We start from the raw sequence: 14559 nt of genomic DNA, 5'->3' as shown, positions 1-14559 counted from the left end.
CATACCGTCACTAATTAAATAAACATGCTAACTTTTAACTTTTACTTCGCACGCTTACGGAACCCCTGCTTTACGCATCGGAACCTTCAGCGAAAAGTATTCAAAGAAAAAAACCGCGTCGACACCTAGTGATTTTTTCGAGTAATTAATTGGTTTCGGTTTATATATTTCTTGCGCGGAACAGTACACCTATGCGCTCTTTCGATCAGCCATCCGGCTGTCAATTTCGCGCTTCCGGCCAAGAGATCCAACGAGTCAAGAGATCCATCGAGTTAGGAGATCCAACCGGTCACGTGACAGGCGAGTCAAAAGATCCAAAGCATCAAGAGTTCCAACCCGGTCAACAGATGCAACGAGTCAGGAGATCCAACCGGTCACGTGACAGGCGGGTCAAGAGATCCAACCACCAACCAGTCAAAGCGTCACACTGGTCAGGATTAGCGGCAGAAAAGAAAGTCTATCCCTTACCATGTTCATTGCAGAACGATTGCGCTCGTACGTAGCATTAAGTTAGGAAGTAATATGCCCGGTAACAGTGAAGACTTTTCGGTGTTTTCTCTCTTCTTACCACACACGCACACCCACAAAAAAAAAGTAAGCGAGAAAATCCTGCGGTTGTGCTGTAGGTTACGGCGGCGAGTCCCTCTTTGGCCTTTGTACGTTTATGTCCATTGCCCCCAGCGCCGTAACACGCTATGCCAGAACGGATGCTTGTTACCAAGAATATTGAGCTCAACTTACAAAGACTCGTAGGCCGCAGGGCTTAAAACTTATCCAATTGTCGCGTTCTTTTCATTGGCCCCCACCCTTATCACGTTATTCTATTCTTTTACTGACCGTGCGGGAAAATACTGTCTGACTGTGCTTTCCAATGAACATTGACCCGTCACGTTCATTGACCTCAACCCCAAAATGCAGGGTATACTGCTGGATTCATAGTTGTCTTTGTACTTTTGTGTCCATTGGCGCAGCCGTCCCCACGTTATGCCAGAACTGAAGTTTCTTACCAATAATAATGGGCCCAGCCGCAAAGTGCTTTGTCTTTGTCCTTTTGTGGACGGCGGGAAAAATTAAGGGAAAACTTGATACAGAATAGCACACATACACAAAAAGAAAAAAAAAGATGTTCGGGCATATGAAGCTATCTTTCGTACCCTGAGAGAGTCCATGATCAGACGGTTCCGCCATGCAGAATGTCTGTCCACAACAGCGACTTGACCCTTAGACTATACGAAGTGTTTGAATAATCAACGTGTTTTAAACAGCAGCCGGCCCACCCAACGTGAGTGTACGTAGCCCACGCTAACTGTAGAGATAATCTCTAACACGAAGCGCTGAAAAAAAAAAAAAAAAAAAGACAGCACTCATATAAATCCTGCGTTACAAACAGGTTGATCTTACAATGCAACCACCTGTTTTTAACACAAATGACATAAGAGAACTGTCGGCTTTTCTTTGACTGCGCTATGTGTTACAAAGTGAGTAACTAAGTCAATGAAAATGAGATGTTGATTTCGCACCTGCATTTGTATTCTATTTATACCGCACGTAAAACGAGTCCCTCGTATTTCGATACGAGTAATTTGATGATGATGATGATGATGATGATGATTGGAGTTTAATGGCGCATTGACAACAAAGATCAGAGTAATTTCTGCTTAGCGATGTTAGAGTTAACGACGTACCACAAATGCGTCAAAAGATCCAAGCCTGGCGAACCTTCAGACGAGTCAAGAGATCCAACCGGGTCAAGAGATCCAACGGGTCAAGAGATCCTCCGAGTCAAGAGATCCATCGGTGGATCTCTTGACTCGATGGATTCCGCCTAGTTCACGCACGGGGGCGACAGAAGATTAGGAAGAGCCGCAAGAGACGCTTTGGTATTCGTTCTCAAAGCGACTGATAAACAGCGCTGGCGGTTCTTTCGTTCCGTAGGTGAGATAGCGTGCTCTTACCATGGATGACGACGAATGCGCGCGAGCGCTGTGAACTAGTGGGGTACACTCTTAAAACTTCGCTACACCACATAGCACGCTCCTAGCCAAACATCATTCCGAATCTCAACATTCTCTCCCTTGATTTGAGGAAAATAGGAGGCGTACGCTTTTTTTTGTACCAATTATGCCGAACATAAGGGGAAAAAAAGGTCCCTCCTCCCGTTTTCAACAAATCGAGCGAGAAGGTTGTCATTCGGGATGATGGTTGGCAAAGAGCGTGCTATGTGGTGTAGCTAATTTTTAAGAGTGTACCCGACTAGTTCACAGCGCTCGTGGCGCATTTGTCATCATCCATGATAAGAGCATGCTACCTCACCTACGGAACCACAAAACCGCCAGCGCTGTTTATCAGTCGCTTTGAGAACGAATACCAAAGCGTCTCTTGCGGCTGTTCCTAATCTTCCGTCGCCCCGGTGCGTGAACCAGGCGGATAAACACGAAATTGACAGACGGATAGCTGATCGAAAGAGCGCATAGGGGCACTGCTCCGCGGAAGAAATATATAAACCGAAACCAATTAATTACTCGAAAAAATCACTAGGTGTCGACGTGGTTTTTTTCTTGGAATACTTTTCGCTGAAGGTCCCGATGCGTAAAACAGAGTTTCCGTAAGCGTGCAAAGTAAATGTTAAAACTTAATATGTGTGTTTAATTAGTGAGCGTATGCAAATGAGCCGCTCACTACTCAGTTCATGGCCGATGTCCCAAGGATCTCTACCAAAAAGAAATTTCTTCGATGGCGGCACGTGTTCACGAATTATTCAGCCGGGGGATTTTCGTGAAACACCCTGTATATGGGGGTAGCAGGCGCGTGCGTGCTCCACTTTTAATGAAGCAGGGGTTGTGAGCCTGGTGCGGATCTTGCACGTGCGGATGCGGGTCGAGGTAAAAAAAAATCCGACCCGCGCAGGACTGTAGTTTGCACGCATCAGCCCAACGTCTCTTTCGGCGATCCTCGAACATACTCATGACATATAAAATTCGGTGGTCTGTGATATATGCGACGGCCGTCATAACATTTAAATACCGATTCAAGACTTTTAATAAAGCTCCGTGAATCAAAAATTAGATCCCAGGTTTGAGGCAAATTGATCAGCCCTTCCTTTCCATACCTCCGTTTACTGTAGTACACTTCTGTTACCAATGCTGTAAAGGGTGCTGTGTACTGGCCAATAGAAAGGCGCTCCAACAGCGCCAGTATGTTGCTCATGGTCTTGGAACATCTGGCGTCTACGACTCAGCACGAAACAACGTATACAAGCAATGCTGGCGATCTCAAGCACTCTCCAAGGACAAATACCTTCACAAAGGAGACGAAGTCGTCTTACGCTTGAAAGGATATAACGAAGCGAAATGTTTCTTCAGGCGGTAATGGGTTATTTTTGTATCTGTTTGTGAGTATGTGTGTGTATGTATTTTGTAAGCTAATGCAGGAACCCGCGGAAGAAATCGCCCAGATAGAACGCTATCTCCTACGGACGTCCCAAATAGGTCCCAACGTCCATGTCCTGAAATGAATGTTAGGAGGTCATCTCAGGGAGCTACATCGATGGACGTAACAGCCGTTTCAAGAATTGTCCGAATAGGGACCCTGAGGGGATGTTACATGGAGCATTATCGCGGGAGAGAGAGAACCATGGCAAGGTGTGTCGCATCGTGAGTTCGATTTTGGAATGCCTCAAACCAAAAGCACTAAGAAACACAGACGTTAGCGTGATAGTGACCTAATACGCCAAGCAGTTCTTCAGTCCAGTGTTATTGGTATACGCAATCGCATTAAACTTAAACACCTCATCCTTCAGTTTGATGATGATGATTCGGGTTTTAATGGCTCACGGACAATTAAGGTCATAGTGCGCCAAAACTGTGGTGAAATTATACCTAGTTAAACTTGTGCATGGACAATGATAAGAATGTGATCAGTTAAAGTTCGATACGATGTCTAGTAAAAACATATTTACAAATGCATAAAACAGCTGTATAAAATTACAAAAGATTGACCATCTCGATGTCTATCAAGAAGTTCAAAACTCTGCTAAAAGGGACGATAGCCTCATCATCGAGCAACAGGGCTGGGTGAAGAGGTAAATAATGTGTATAAAACCGTCTAAAGTAATGTTTACGATGGGCCTCATAATAAGGACATCAAATGAGTCTGTGTATAACGGAGAAAAGCTCACCAAAGTGCTCGCACTGAGGTGGCTCCTCACCACGTAGTAAAAACCCATCCCAAGCAGCACAACATGTTGGGCCAATATTGGACCAATATTGGCAATACTGGTCTAATATTGGTCCAATCTTGGCCCAATATTGGGCCGACTTTGCCAATATTGGTCAAACATTGGGCCAACATGCTGTGCTGCTTGGGATGAGTGATGAATGTATGTCCTATGCGTAACCTTGTTAATATCACACTTAGAAGACGATTTTCTGGGCACTCTCCACGACTTTGAATGTTCGGTTTACTCAACTCAAATGAAGCGTGTTATGTGTTTGGCTGTCCCACAAGTTTTGCTAGTTTATATGAATTGGTTGCTTTAGTGAAGACGCAATATCTTGTAACGGTAATTCAAAAGAGGTTATATCACTTGAAGCTACAGCTGCAGGAGCCTGGTCTGCTAATTCATTGCCCTGTATTCCAACGTGGCTGAGCACCCAGAATAAAATTACAGAATAGCCATTCTTGTTTATCGTGTGGGCTATGTACTGTGCTCGCTGCACAAGAAAATTATTCTGCTTGTGATCCTGCTGCTTGTGTGTGTCTGCTACAGATAGCATTAAAGGGACGCTCTCGTACAGCCGGGGCGATTCCGAAACTTAGCCAAAACTAGTTTCACGAGTACTGTACACATACAACCGTCAAAGTTTCATTCGAAATAACCAAGTCGTTTTGGAGGAATTTGTCGAAACGTGCCGTAAGAGCAGACGACGAAAGCTGCGCTTCTCTCATGCACACGTCACGTATGACGTCGGCCTGCGGGTGCGTCGTCGTTGTCATGGTAATTGTAACTTGCAGAAGCACCTTGGGTTGAGTAATCCCCTTTGCTCTCGAAATGGGGACACTCAGGCATATACCTCCGCGAGCGGAGAATGTTGTCCGAGCATTGACTGTGGGGTCTCCCATAATGTGGCGCACAATCCGATACGTGGAAGCTAAGTCACGTGTTTTCTTTCCGCGAGTACTTAATGCGCTTTTTAAATCAACTCGTACTCCTTCTCCATGTACGTCGTCAGCGACACTTCATTTCGAAGCATGATCAGTGTACAACGGGGAGGGTAACGGAAGCGCGCGTAATATATATTTGGTCGGAGCTGTAGTGCGACCGCGCGCGCCGATGGCCAGCAACTTCAGATTTGAGATTGTGGATGGGGTTGTTCTGCGACTTTTAACTTGTATTTGAGGATTAACATAGTTGTTGTGAACCGCCATGCTTGCCACTACTTAGAATGCGCGTTTTTCACCTGAGAACTGAAAGAAAATGTACGAGGGTTGCCGCGGTGCCCAGTAACTTCTGAAAGTCGTCTGCTCACGCCGATGCACTAGCGCGCGCAAAAGCAGACGATTTCTGTATCCTATCACGGACTTTCCCGCAGGGCGACGTGGCCGGTCTTATTGTTGCCAACACAGATCGCGGCATGCTCTGCAATCTTTATCAATTTAATTCGGTTATTTAATAACTGTGGCGTGTTTTGTCGGGTAAATTAGCAGTATTCCATTTTCAACAAAGGGCAATCGAATGGTACACTTTATGAAAGGGGCAGGGGGTACGAGACCGTCCCTTTAAGGGAATTCAGGGAATCCGTGTACACAACTGCTGATTTTATGCAGCCTTCAGGAATGCAATTCAGTGCAAGGATAATAGCATAAACTTCTGTTGTAAAGATGGATGCAATGTTTTTGATACGGTGTGATCTTGTGCACGTTCCAGAGACCATGGCACACGTCACTCCAGCGCTAGACTTCGACCCATCCGCGTACATCTGAACGTGATTCCGGAAGCTATGTTTCAAATATTAAAAATGTTGTTGTAGTATAGGCGTGACAGTGTTATGTTTGTTGTACTTTGTCAGTGTAATGTCAGATCTCGGGGGTGGATCCCAGTCACCCTTTAGTTTGACTCGCAGGCAAACAGGACTCTCTATGATGAAAAAAAGAAGTCACTGAAAAGGTTAGCCAGCTGTAGGACTCGAACCCACATCTTCTGGGTTATCAGTCCAGTGCTCTACTAATTGAGCTAAGCTAACACACCTCCCTAGCGACTTCCAAGGGTGCATCATCCGAAGGAACAAACTAACCACTCTCTCACTCATCCCCCTTTCACTCTTGCATGTTTTCTCGCTCATAAACACATTCATATGACGGAATCGACGCAAACGGCATGTCTTGCGTCGATCCCGTCGTATGACGAAACGAACGGACGTAACGAAAGGAGGTCGCAAACCCATCCCACAGAGTCATAGTAAAAAAAAAGTCATGGTTCCTGAAATTGGGAGAGGGAAGGCATGCTTCCAGTGGAAGCCGGATACAATAAGCCATGCCTGTGTTATCGCTTTCTACTATCACTCTGTGGGCTGGGTTTGCAACCTCCTTTCGTCGGACTGACAACTATTCCGCTCCAAACGTCATCGAGCGCTATGCTCTTGGTGCCCCGAAGACCATGATGTTCGGCAATATTTTCCGATGGCATAGCTCCTGAATATCACTGTCAATTATCCTGAATTTGAGTAAATTCGGCACGCTCTTCACATTGGTGGGGTAAAAAAGTGACCTTTACTTAGCAAATTTCCGAGGTCAGTTCGCAAAAATTTACATAATAAACCTTGCGTTACATGACATTCACATCAGGAGGTGGCAAAGAGCTAGTAGGATGACGTACCGTTGACCGCATGATTCTAGGTGGCGTATTTTTTTTTATTATAATTGAATGACACGTTTTCTGGGACACCCTGTATGGGTTTCTTTATCGGTTACAGATTTTTTTTAAAGCTGTGAGAGTAGCAGATGCCATTTTCACGGGCGGGTCACGCGACGGCTTGCTTCGCAGCGCTAACACGGAATAAAAAATATAAATAAAAAAAAAGTTACGCGACGGCGTGCGGACGGCCTGTGGGAAACAACTACTGGACGACTAGTTACCTAAAATTCGTTCATTAACTTTTTGATTGGTTGTTCTCGCGAAAATCTGAGACAGCAGAATTGGCGGCGACCATTGTTTGAACCCACCCTCTTTCTCAAAAGTCCTTAAACGAGCACGTACTTCGAGATACGGGAATGTCGCCAGACTTTGGTATGCAAATGAGACGAAACTAGAACTACGCACTTCTCGAGCGCAAAAACAGCGAAAGGGCGTTCGCATGGGAAGGCCACATGATTTGAAGCTATCAAGCTGATTGGAGTAAACGCTGATTCGGTGGCCAGACAGACCGCTTCCCGCCCGAAGCGATGTCATTTTGCGCGCTCGAGAAGCGCGTATATTCTGCTTTCGCCTCATTTTCATACCAGTGTTTGGCTCTTTATACCTCTATCAAAGTGCGTGCTGGTTTCAGGATTTTTGAGAAAGAGAGTGGCTTCAAATAATGGTGACCTCCAATCTGCTATCACGTATTTTCGCGAAAACAACTAATTAAAAAAAATCAATGAATTTTAGGTAGCTAATCGTCCAGTAGTTACATGCTCCGTCATAATGGGCGTCCGCATGGCCGCGTAAACCAATCGCAACAGTGGCATCGGTGCTGCTCTCTCTCTCTCTTTATATCGGCAAATCAGTAACGGCTGAAAAGCCCCTAACCGCAAGCGCTTATGTTCGCACCTATTCCAACGCATACCATATCTACAAAGTTTACATCACAATACATTCATTAAAAGCATTTCAAAGTTTGGGCGTAACCACACGGACGGAGGAGACAGAAAGCTATAACGCAACGGGGTAACAAAATGGGATAGTTGCTGTTCCATACTAATCGAATTGCCCAAAGCTAACAAAGAAAAAAAAAGAGGACTTGACAAGACAATGCGATATAGTTACGATTTGGTTACGGCACGATTTCGAACGAGAACACGGATCTTCTAAAATCAAAGTAGACTGACTGCGACAGAAATATGCTGTACCTGTTGCGCATGGTGCTCCGATGTGCCCTCAGCTGCAGAATGCTACAGAGATATATACACCGCAGTTCAATGGACGACCTCTGGGGCACAGATGGCGTTAGCAGGCACGTGTCTGCTTCCATGACGTGGGTGGTAGCTTGCAAGCTGTTCCCGCTTGGTTGAATAGCGACAGGAACACTGCTACCTGCTTTCAGGACGAGGCGCATGCGCCAAAAGTGAGACGTCCATTGTAACATGAGCATTTAGCAGAAATATATTTCAGGTAGCAGGGTAGTTTCATTGTTTACTTATAGTTTCATTTCATTTATTCGTTATCCCATAAACTGCATGACAACCTTCTTAATGCTGCGAAAACGAGCACAAATTATTATTCACCGCACGTTGGTTAGCACTGTCCTGAACTTACTAATGTGAGAAGTAAAATATATCGATATCAACGTCGCCATTTTTTTAGAATCACAAACGGGATACTCGGATGGGGGAATTAAACATTGCTACGTCAAATACGAGAGAACAGTGAGTTCTAGTGCATGGTACGCTGCGCCACTAGGTATGCGTACGTAAGGGATACCGTCGATGGTTCTGCGCACGTGCAAAACATACAGAGTGTTTCGCGCAGTGCGCAGAACCACCGCCCTATCCTTTACGTACGCATAGGCGATAGCCTACAATGGGCTGAAACTCACTATTAGTGAGTTTTAGTGCATGGGTGTTCGAGAACACAGCGAGAGCTGTCCCGCTCAAGGGCGTCTGCAGAAATTCACTTGCGCATAACTCAGAATAAAAATATTTTACCCTCAATCCTCACTTCACTCATTTTGAAATGCAACCATACAATAGTTAGCTCCATGGTAAGGGGGGCTCAATACGAAGCCCCTATCGCTGATGCTGGGTACGCCCACACACACACACATACCTGTGCTTTCAGCGAGATGAGAGATGCAGATATGTACTATTTGAAAATGTCATAATTCGATTACATATGGGGCGTCATGACCGGCGAGATCACGTCACGAGACTGGAAGTAGTTTGAAAACCGTTTGGTACCGTGCTATCTGTAATCAATCGTTTCAGGCGCGCACACAGCTGTTATTCAAAAAATTAGGTATAATCTCGGCACCACATTTATATATGAGTACATATTTGTTGCAATGTTATAATCTTCAGAACACCTTTGAATTCAGTGGATACAGAGCACATCACAGTCAGTGAGAAATGATATAGTCTTTCAAAGTCGTTTTCGAGAAACCTGGAAAGTTCCACGTATTCGAACATCGTACGGGTCACATACGGGCCACCGCGCTATTGAATAAATAGTGTTTTTTTTTAAAGAATTCAGAGCTCAGTAGAGTGAGTAAAACGGCTGCGCACGTATTGGGTCAAAGCCTTGGGCACTTTTAAGCTCTTCATTCGTAAAAGTACCCAGATGTGACACGTGACGTGTCATGTACACAAGGATAGGGCCGTACTATAACTATAGATATGCTCTGTACGGCGCTGAGGAACTGACGACCAATATAGTGGACGTCATCGTCATGTCATCATCGTCGTTTCCCCAAGGAGGAAAGAAAAATAAGGAGTGAATGTGACGTCATTCTGTGCGATTCCGGTGAGGGGAGAAAAAAACAAACAAACAATTCTCCTCTCCCAGCTCGCCGCAGCTGGCACAGGAGCTTAAAGGGGCCGTAAACAGGTACAAAAGGTGCACATTTCTTTGTGTTATGTTATTGAAACTTGTGCAGTGAAAACTCCTTGCAATTACTAACGCTCAAAAACAAAAGGCGCTTGCATACGGATGAAATATTCACTGCACTCTTTCGCATTTTAGCTCCGCCCCGCGCTCTAACTTTGCGTCATTTTGACGTAGCGCTTTCCTCACCAATTACGATCGAGTGTTCCACGTATGATTTTATTTGTTTATTTGTTTATCTTGTTTTGTTTATTTGTTTATTTATGAGTTTATTTGTCTATCCCAGTTGTGGCGACGTCTCACCGGCTCGGCTCGGGTCAACATGTAAGACTGACCAGAATTTTTTTAAATTCGCAATTTATTTTGCTTTCGGAAAAGTCTAGTCTCGATAAATATATCTATGAATCACGACGGGCCTACTCAAATGCAGTGGTGTATCAGTAATTAGTGCAGCCGCTAAACAACTGTCATAATTAATCTTAATAATTAGTTAAAAGAGGTTGACTGCGCCATTGCAAAGTTGTAGAGCACAACCCTGAGGAGTCGAGTCCGCTAGAACCCAGTGCCGTGTATTAAAACGAGTCTGGCCATTAATGGGACCTGCCAATACCTGAGGCTCCACCCACTTTTTGAGGTATGTAGCCAATCACAGGTCGAAATACAGTTGTCTATCATTACATCCATCCAGTACTATACCTCACTATTATTTACTGGGTGCCACCATTTTGGAGAAAATTGATGGGTTTGGATTGAAACGGATATCACTGGTGACAGACTAAAACGACGGATTTTGCGCCCACTTTTATCAACGCCATCTGCATGGAGAGAGGCATGTTGGGAAGATTCAGAATTTCAGAAATTCTTGCTGGCAGAAGTGATTGGCCAGGAGACGGGTAGAACCGCTTCTTCGTAGCAGACGGCTGCCGGTATGAAATTTTAAATTACGTAACGTAAGTAGATGGAATAAAAAATGCGCAAAGATGTATCAATAAACTTCAATGATATAATGCAAAATCTTACGCATCAGGGGCGTCTTTCTTGCTATTTTCATGGGATTGCTGTCTTAACTAGGCCTAATGTTAGCGACGAAACATTTTCATCTCATTTTCGCGTAAATAATGATGGCGGAGCGAAAGTTGAAGCTGATATTGCAGATACATACATGAGGATATACACTCACAGTATGAAATCAAAGCAGTCTGTGAAAAATTTTTTGTCACGGAATCTCCGTTTCGCAGTTCCAAGCACCATTCTCCATCTTGGAGAAAGTTTGGTGTTATGGTGGCCCCCATGGAAAACGTTAACCAATGAAATGACCCCAAGTTTAATTGACAGGTCCAGCCTCTTTTTGAGGCTCCTCCTAATGGCCAGACTTCCTTTTAGTACACCGCACTGCTAGAACCGAAACCGCAGCGCTTTTCTACGCCCTTGTAGAAAATATCGAAAATACAGAATTTTCGAGGGTGTGCGAGTTTTGCGGCCGCTTTCCCCATCCCCTTCACGCTGTCACCCTTTCACAACTGATATCATGCTGTCCCTCAAAGTATGGTGGGCTAGAAAAACTGGTGTGCTTACCGCCATATTCAATACATGGAATGCGCGATGCCCCTGTTTTGAAGGCAAGCTCCTGAGCTCCGGCGCTATGCGCTCGCTGCGAACCAAGCGGGTTCTCGTTGAACTAGTCTAACATGTCCCGTGTGTGACGGTGTAAGTATGCTTGGCTATTTTTGTAGTGAATATATTTGGACCATCACTACGTTGGTTTGCGTACTGACCATTTACTAGCATCCGCAGTTCATTGTAACGAAACCACGTGACATTTGCTAACGTCACGTCTGCCTAGCCGACGATTCCTGCAATCGAAAGATATCGGAATGTTGCAATGCACGTGGCCGCATGTCTTATCTTGGTTGGGTGGTGACAGACAGGGCGAAAAACAAAATAAAGAGTGATTAGTGCTTCCAAGAGCCCGCCTCCTTCCTGGTTTCTTTCTCTTCACTCTTTTTTTCAACTTAGATTATCGAGTTGCTGTGTACAGCAAGCTTGGAACATTTTGTCACGGAACATAGGCCGATCGTAAATTGTTCAACTAAATTATCATTTATCTAAACTATGGCGCATTCTATACAGTGTACCTTGTCGCACATCTTATTTGTTATGTAATTCCTTTGCTCCTTATGTAGCTATAAAGGTTGATTGATTGATTGATTGATTGATTGAGCTATAAAGGAACACGGTATCCGCGATAAAACAGGAAATTGTATACTGGTGTTGTAGCCGCATTCGCGTGTACGGGACATGCGTGGACCCTCAAGAGTCTTCCCTATGCCTGCAGCAGCGCTGTAGTATTCTCTCTGCACGCTCGCTTTTACTGTTGATCAACAGAACAACGGAGTCGTGTATATAAAAAAAGAAAAAGTGTCACACTTGCATTATTAACCGAAAATGCTTGAATGGAATTGATGCGATACAAAGGCCCCTAGAACATCATGTTAAATTCATTCTATCCACCGTTAGAGCGGCCTAAAAGCGCTGTTAGCTTTACATTATACAACAACAACAAATACACTGATAAATTATAAATGGGGAAATTCGCCACCTGGGTTGTGGCCTCACTACTGACAAGCACAATGCAGACTTCATAGATTATACAGTTTCAAGTTGAAAAGCCTAATATAGGTGCGCCCTATGACCTGCTAAGTGTACGCTTGGTGTGCCCCCCACCCTCCGTGATATTACTTTTCTCATACTACTCTCACTCGTTCTGAGACCTTTGTCCTAGATTCTGCACGTTACCTTGTTTACCATATGTGCATCTGTTTGCATTTTCGCCGCTTGTAGGCGTCCTGGGGTAGCTCTGTCGCGGCTCACATCCTCATCTTTTTCTGTTACCTACCCCTTCCAGGGTCCCTTCTGGGGCCAGCAGTATTCTGAAATAAATAAATAAATCGTTATATTTTCGTGTCGTACTTTTTCTCTTACGGATTTCTTCCTTCTACAGACTGCACATATGCGGACTGTGATAAGCAATTCTATCGCTTCCGTTGGTTAGCTGAAATTAACATATATCTCACGGTCATAGCCCAACACCGACTTAAACATTCCTTTCACAATTCCCCGTTACAGGACCTCGGAACCTAGAAGGTAAAGGTCGCTGAAATGAAGGCAAGGATGAGCACATACCACCAATACCACTACGCAAAGGCAAAACGGGCTGCTCGAACAGGTCTTTATCGTTATCACAGTACACATGTCCCAAATCCGAGGGCAGATCGGAAAGCGCCGACGAATATCAGGACTAATACCTAGGTGTGTCACTCGTTTGCTGCTGCGGGTGACACTCAAGGTCCATCTTGCATGCAGCGCAAACAAAAGGCACGCTGATGGGCTAACGGCAGGTGAGTAATCACGTGACGAGTAGCCCTGAAATCAGTCGCAAGAGGCGATTTGATCGCATAGCGCCAAGATACGGTTGGCGCCATCTCTCGGCAGGAACATCGGCGGGTACGTATGAGAACCGGCGAACGGCACACCAGTCTTTTTAGCTCACCATACTCAAAGCATGGGCACCCCCCGCTTCCTAGTGTCCCAGTCGATGCCACTATTTTTCTATTGTTAAAACCTGGAAGAAAGTACCACACTTATCGAGCAGCGGAATCAGTTATTCCATTTTTGTTATCTGCGTCGTTTTGGGGTGTTGAGCAGGTCAAACAAGATAACAGCGGGAACAAAATGAAAGGCAGCATTTTGGCGATAACATAGGCTGAGAAACGGCATCACTATTCCCCCTCCCACTCATGCCTTGGGCAAAGCGGGGGGCTCTGTGCTTTGCCGAAAAGCCTGATGTCAGTTCAGAAAGGGTAATACCGAGATGGGGAGAGGAGAAAGCAGCCACAAAATTCGCACAACGCTTGAAAATTGTGCATTTTCGCATATTTTTTAGTAGAGCACATAAAGGCGCTGCGGTTTCGATTCTAGCGGACAAGGCTGCTCAGGGTTCTTTTTCCTTTCTTTTTTTTTTTCAATTACGTGTTCAATTTCAGGTTTGAGTCTTAAACTTCGAAATAGAGGTATCGGACGTGTAACCTCGACGATATTTTGAAATCTACGTCTCTGTAGAGGTTACACGTCGCTAAAAGTTACAATAAAGGGTACTGATTTAAGAGTATGTTTACATTATACGTATTATGCCATATCGCAGTACCATAAGTAGCCAGGCACCCATTCTACTTAGATGGTATGTATGTATGTAGTTAGAGGTTTTCTGGCGCAAGGGCTACTTAGGCCAAAGAGCGCCAAGTCACTGATAAGAAAAATTCATGGATTATGTAATGAGTGATTTGTTTAAAATCAGGAAGACATTAAAATGTATGCATATATGTAAAACTTCTAGAGGTGTCTTGTGAAGAGTAAAATACCAATGATGACTAAAATACTTATATATTTCGTAAGATCTTGATACAATCTAAAAACCTTAAAACATTCACGTGGGGTACTAAAGGCTCATTGCCAAGCAAAAGCGAGGGATGTAATGGTATGCAATACCGATAGAATCGTGAAAAGTGGGTAAAACGATCCTGTTCATACGCTGGGCATGCTATTAAAACGTGAATAACTGTTAAAGGCTCCTGACAGTATTGGCACTCTGGCTGCGGTTGTCCAAGAAGTAGGTGCTAGTGTGTTAGGTGTGTGTGCCCTATTCTTAGTCTGGAAAGTGTGACTTCAAAGAAGCGATTTCGGTGATAGGAACTCTCCCACTCTTT

General features: G+C 44.6%; 1 protein-coding gene across 1 annotated transcript in view; it reads right to left on the bottom strand.

The window, feature by feature from the left end:
• Positions 1 to 11392, bottom strand: part of LOC135401371 (peroxidase-like) — a 64541-nt gene extending 53149 nt beyond the window's left edge. The window contains exons 1-2 of the mRNA XM_064633749.1: positions 11372 to 11392; positions 8107 to 8290 (exon numbers count right to left, since the gene is read on the bottom strand). Coding sequence (XP_064489819.1) covers positions 8107 to 8228 — 122 coding nt within the window. The 5' untranslated portion in view covers positions 8229 to 8290; positions 11372 to 11392. The remainder of the gene's footprint in view (positions 1 to 8106; positions 8291 to 11371) is intronic.
• Between the last annotated feature and the right edge of the window lie 3167 nt (positions 11393 to 14559).

Source organism: Ornithodoros turicata, chromosome 1, assembly GCF_037126465.1.
Source record: "Ornithodoros turicata isolate Travis chromosome 1, ASM3712646v1, whole genome shotgun sequence".
Taxonomy (NCBI): domain Eukaryota; kingdom Metazoa; phylum Arthropoda; class Arachnida; order Ixodida; family Argasidae; genus Ornithodoros; species Ornithodoros turicata.
The sequence above is the reverse complement of the archived record's forward strand: the minus strand, read 5'-3'. Positions and strand labels throughout refer to the sequence as shown.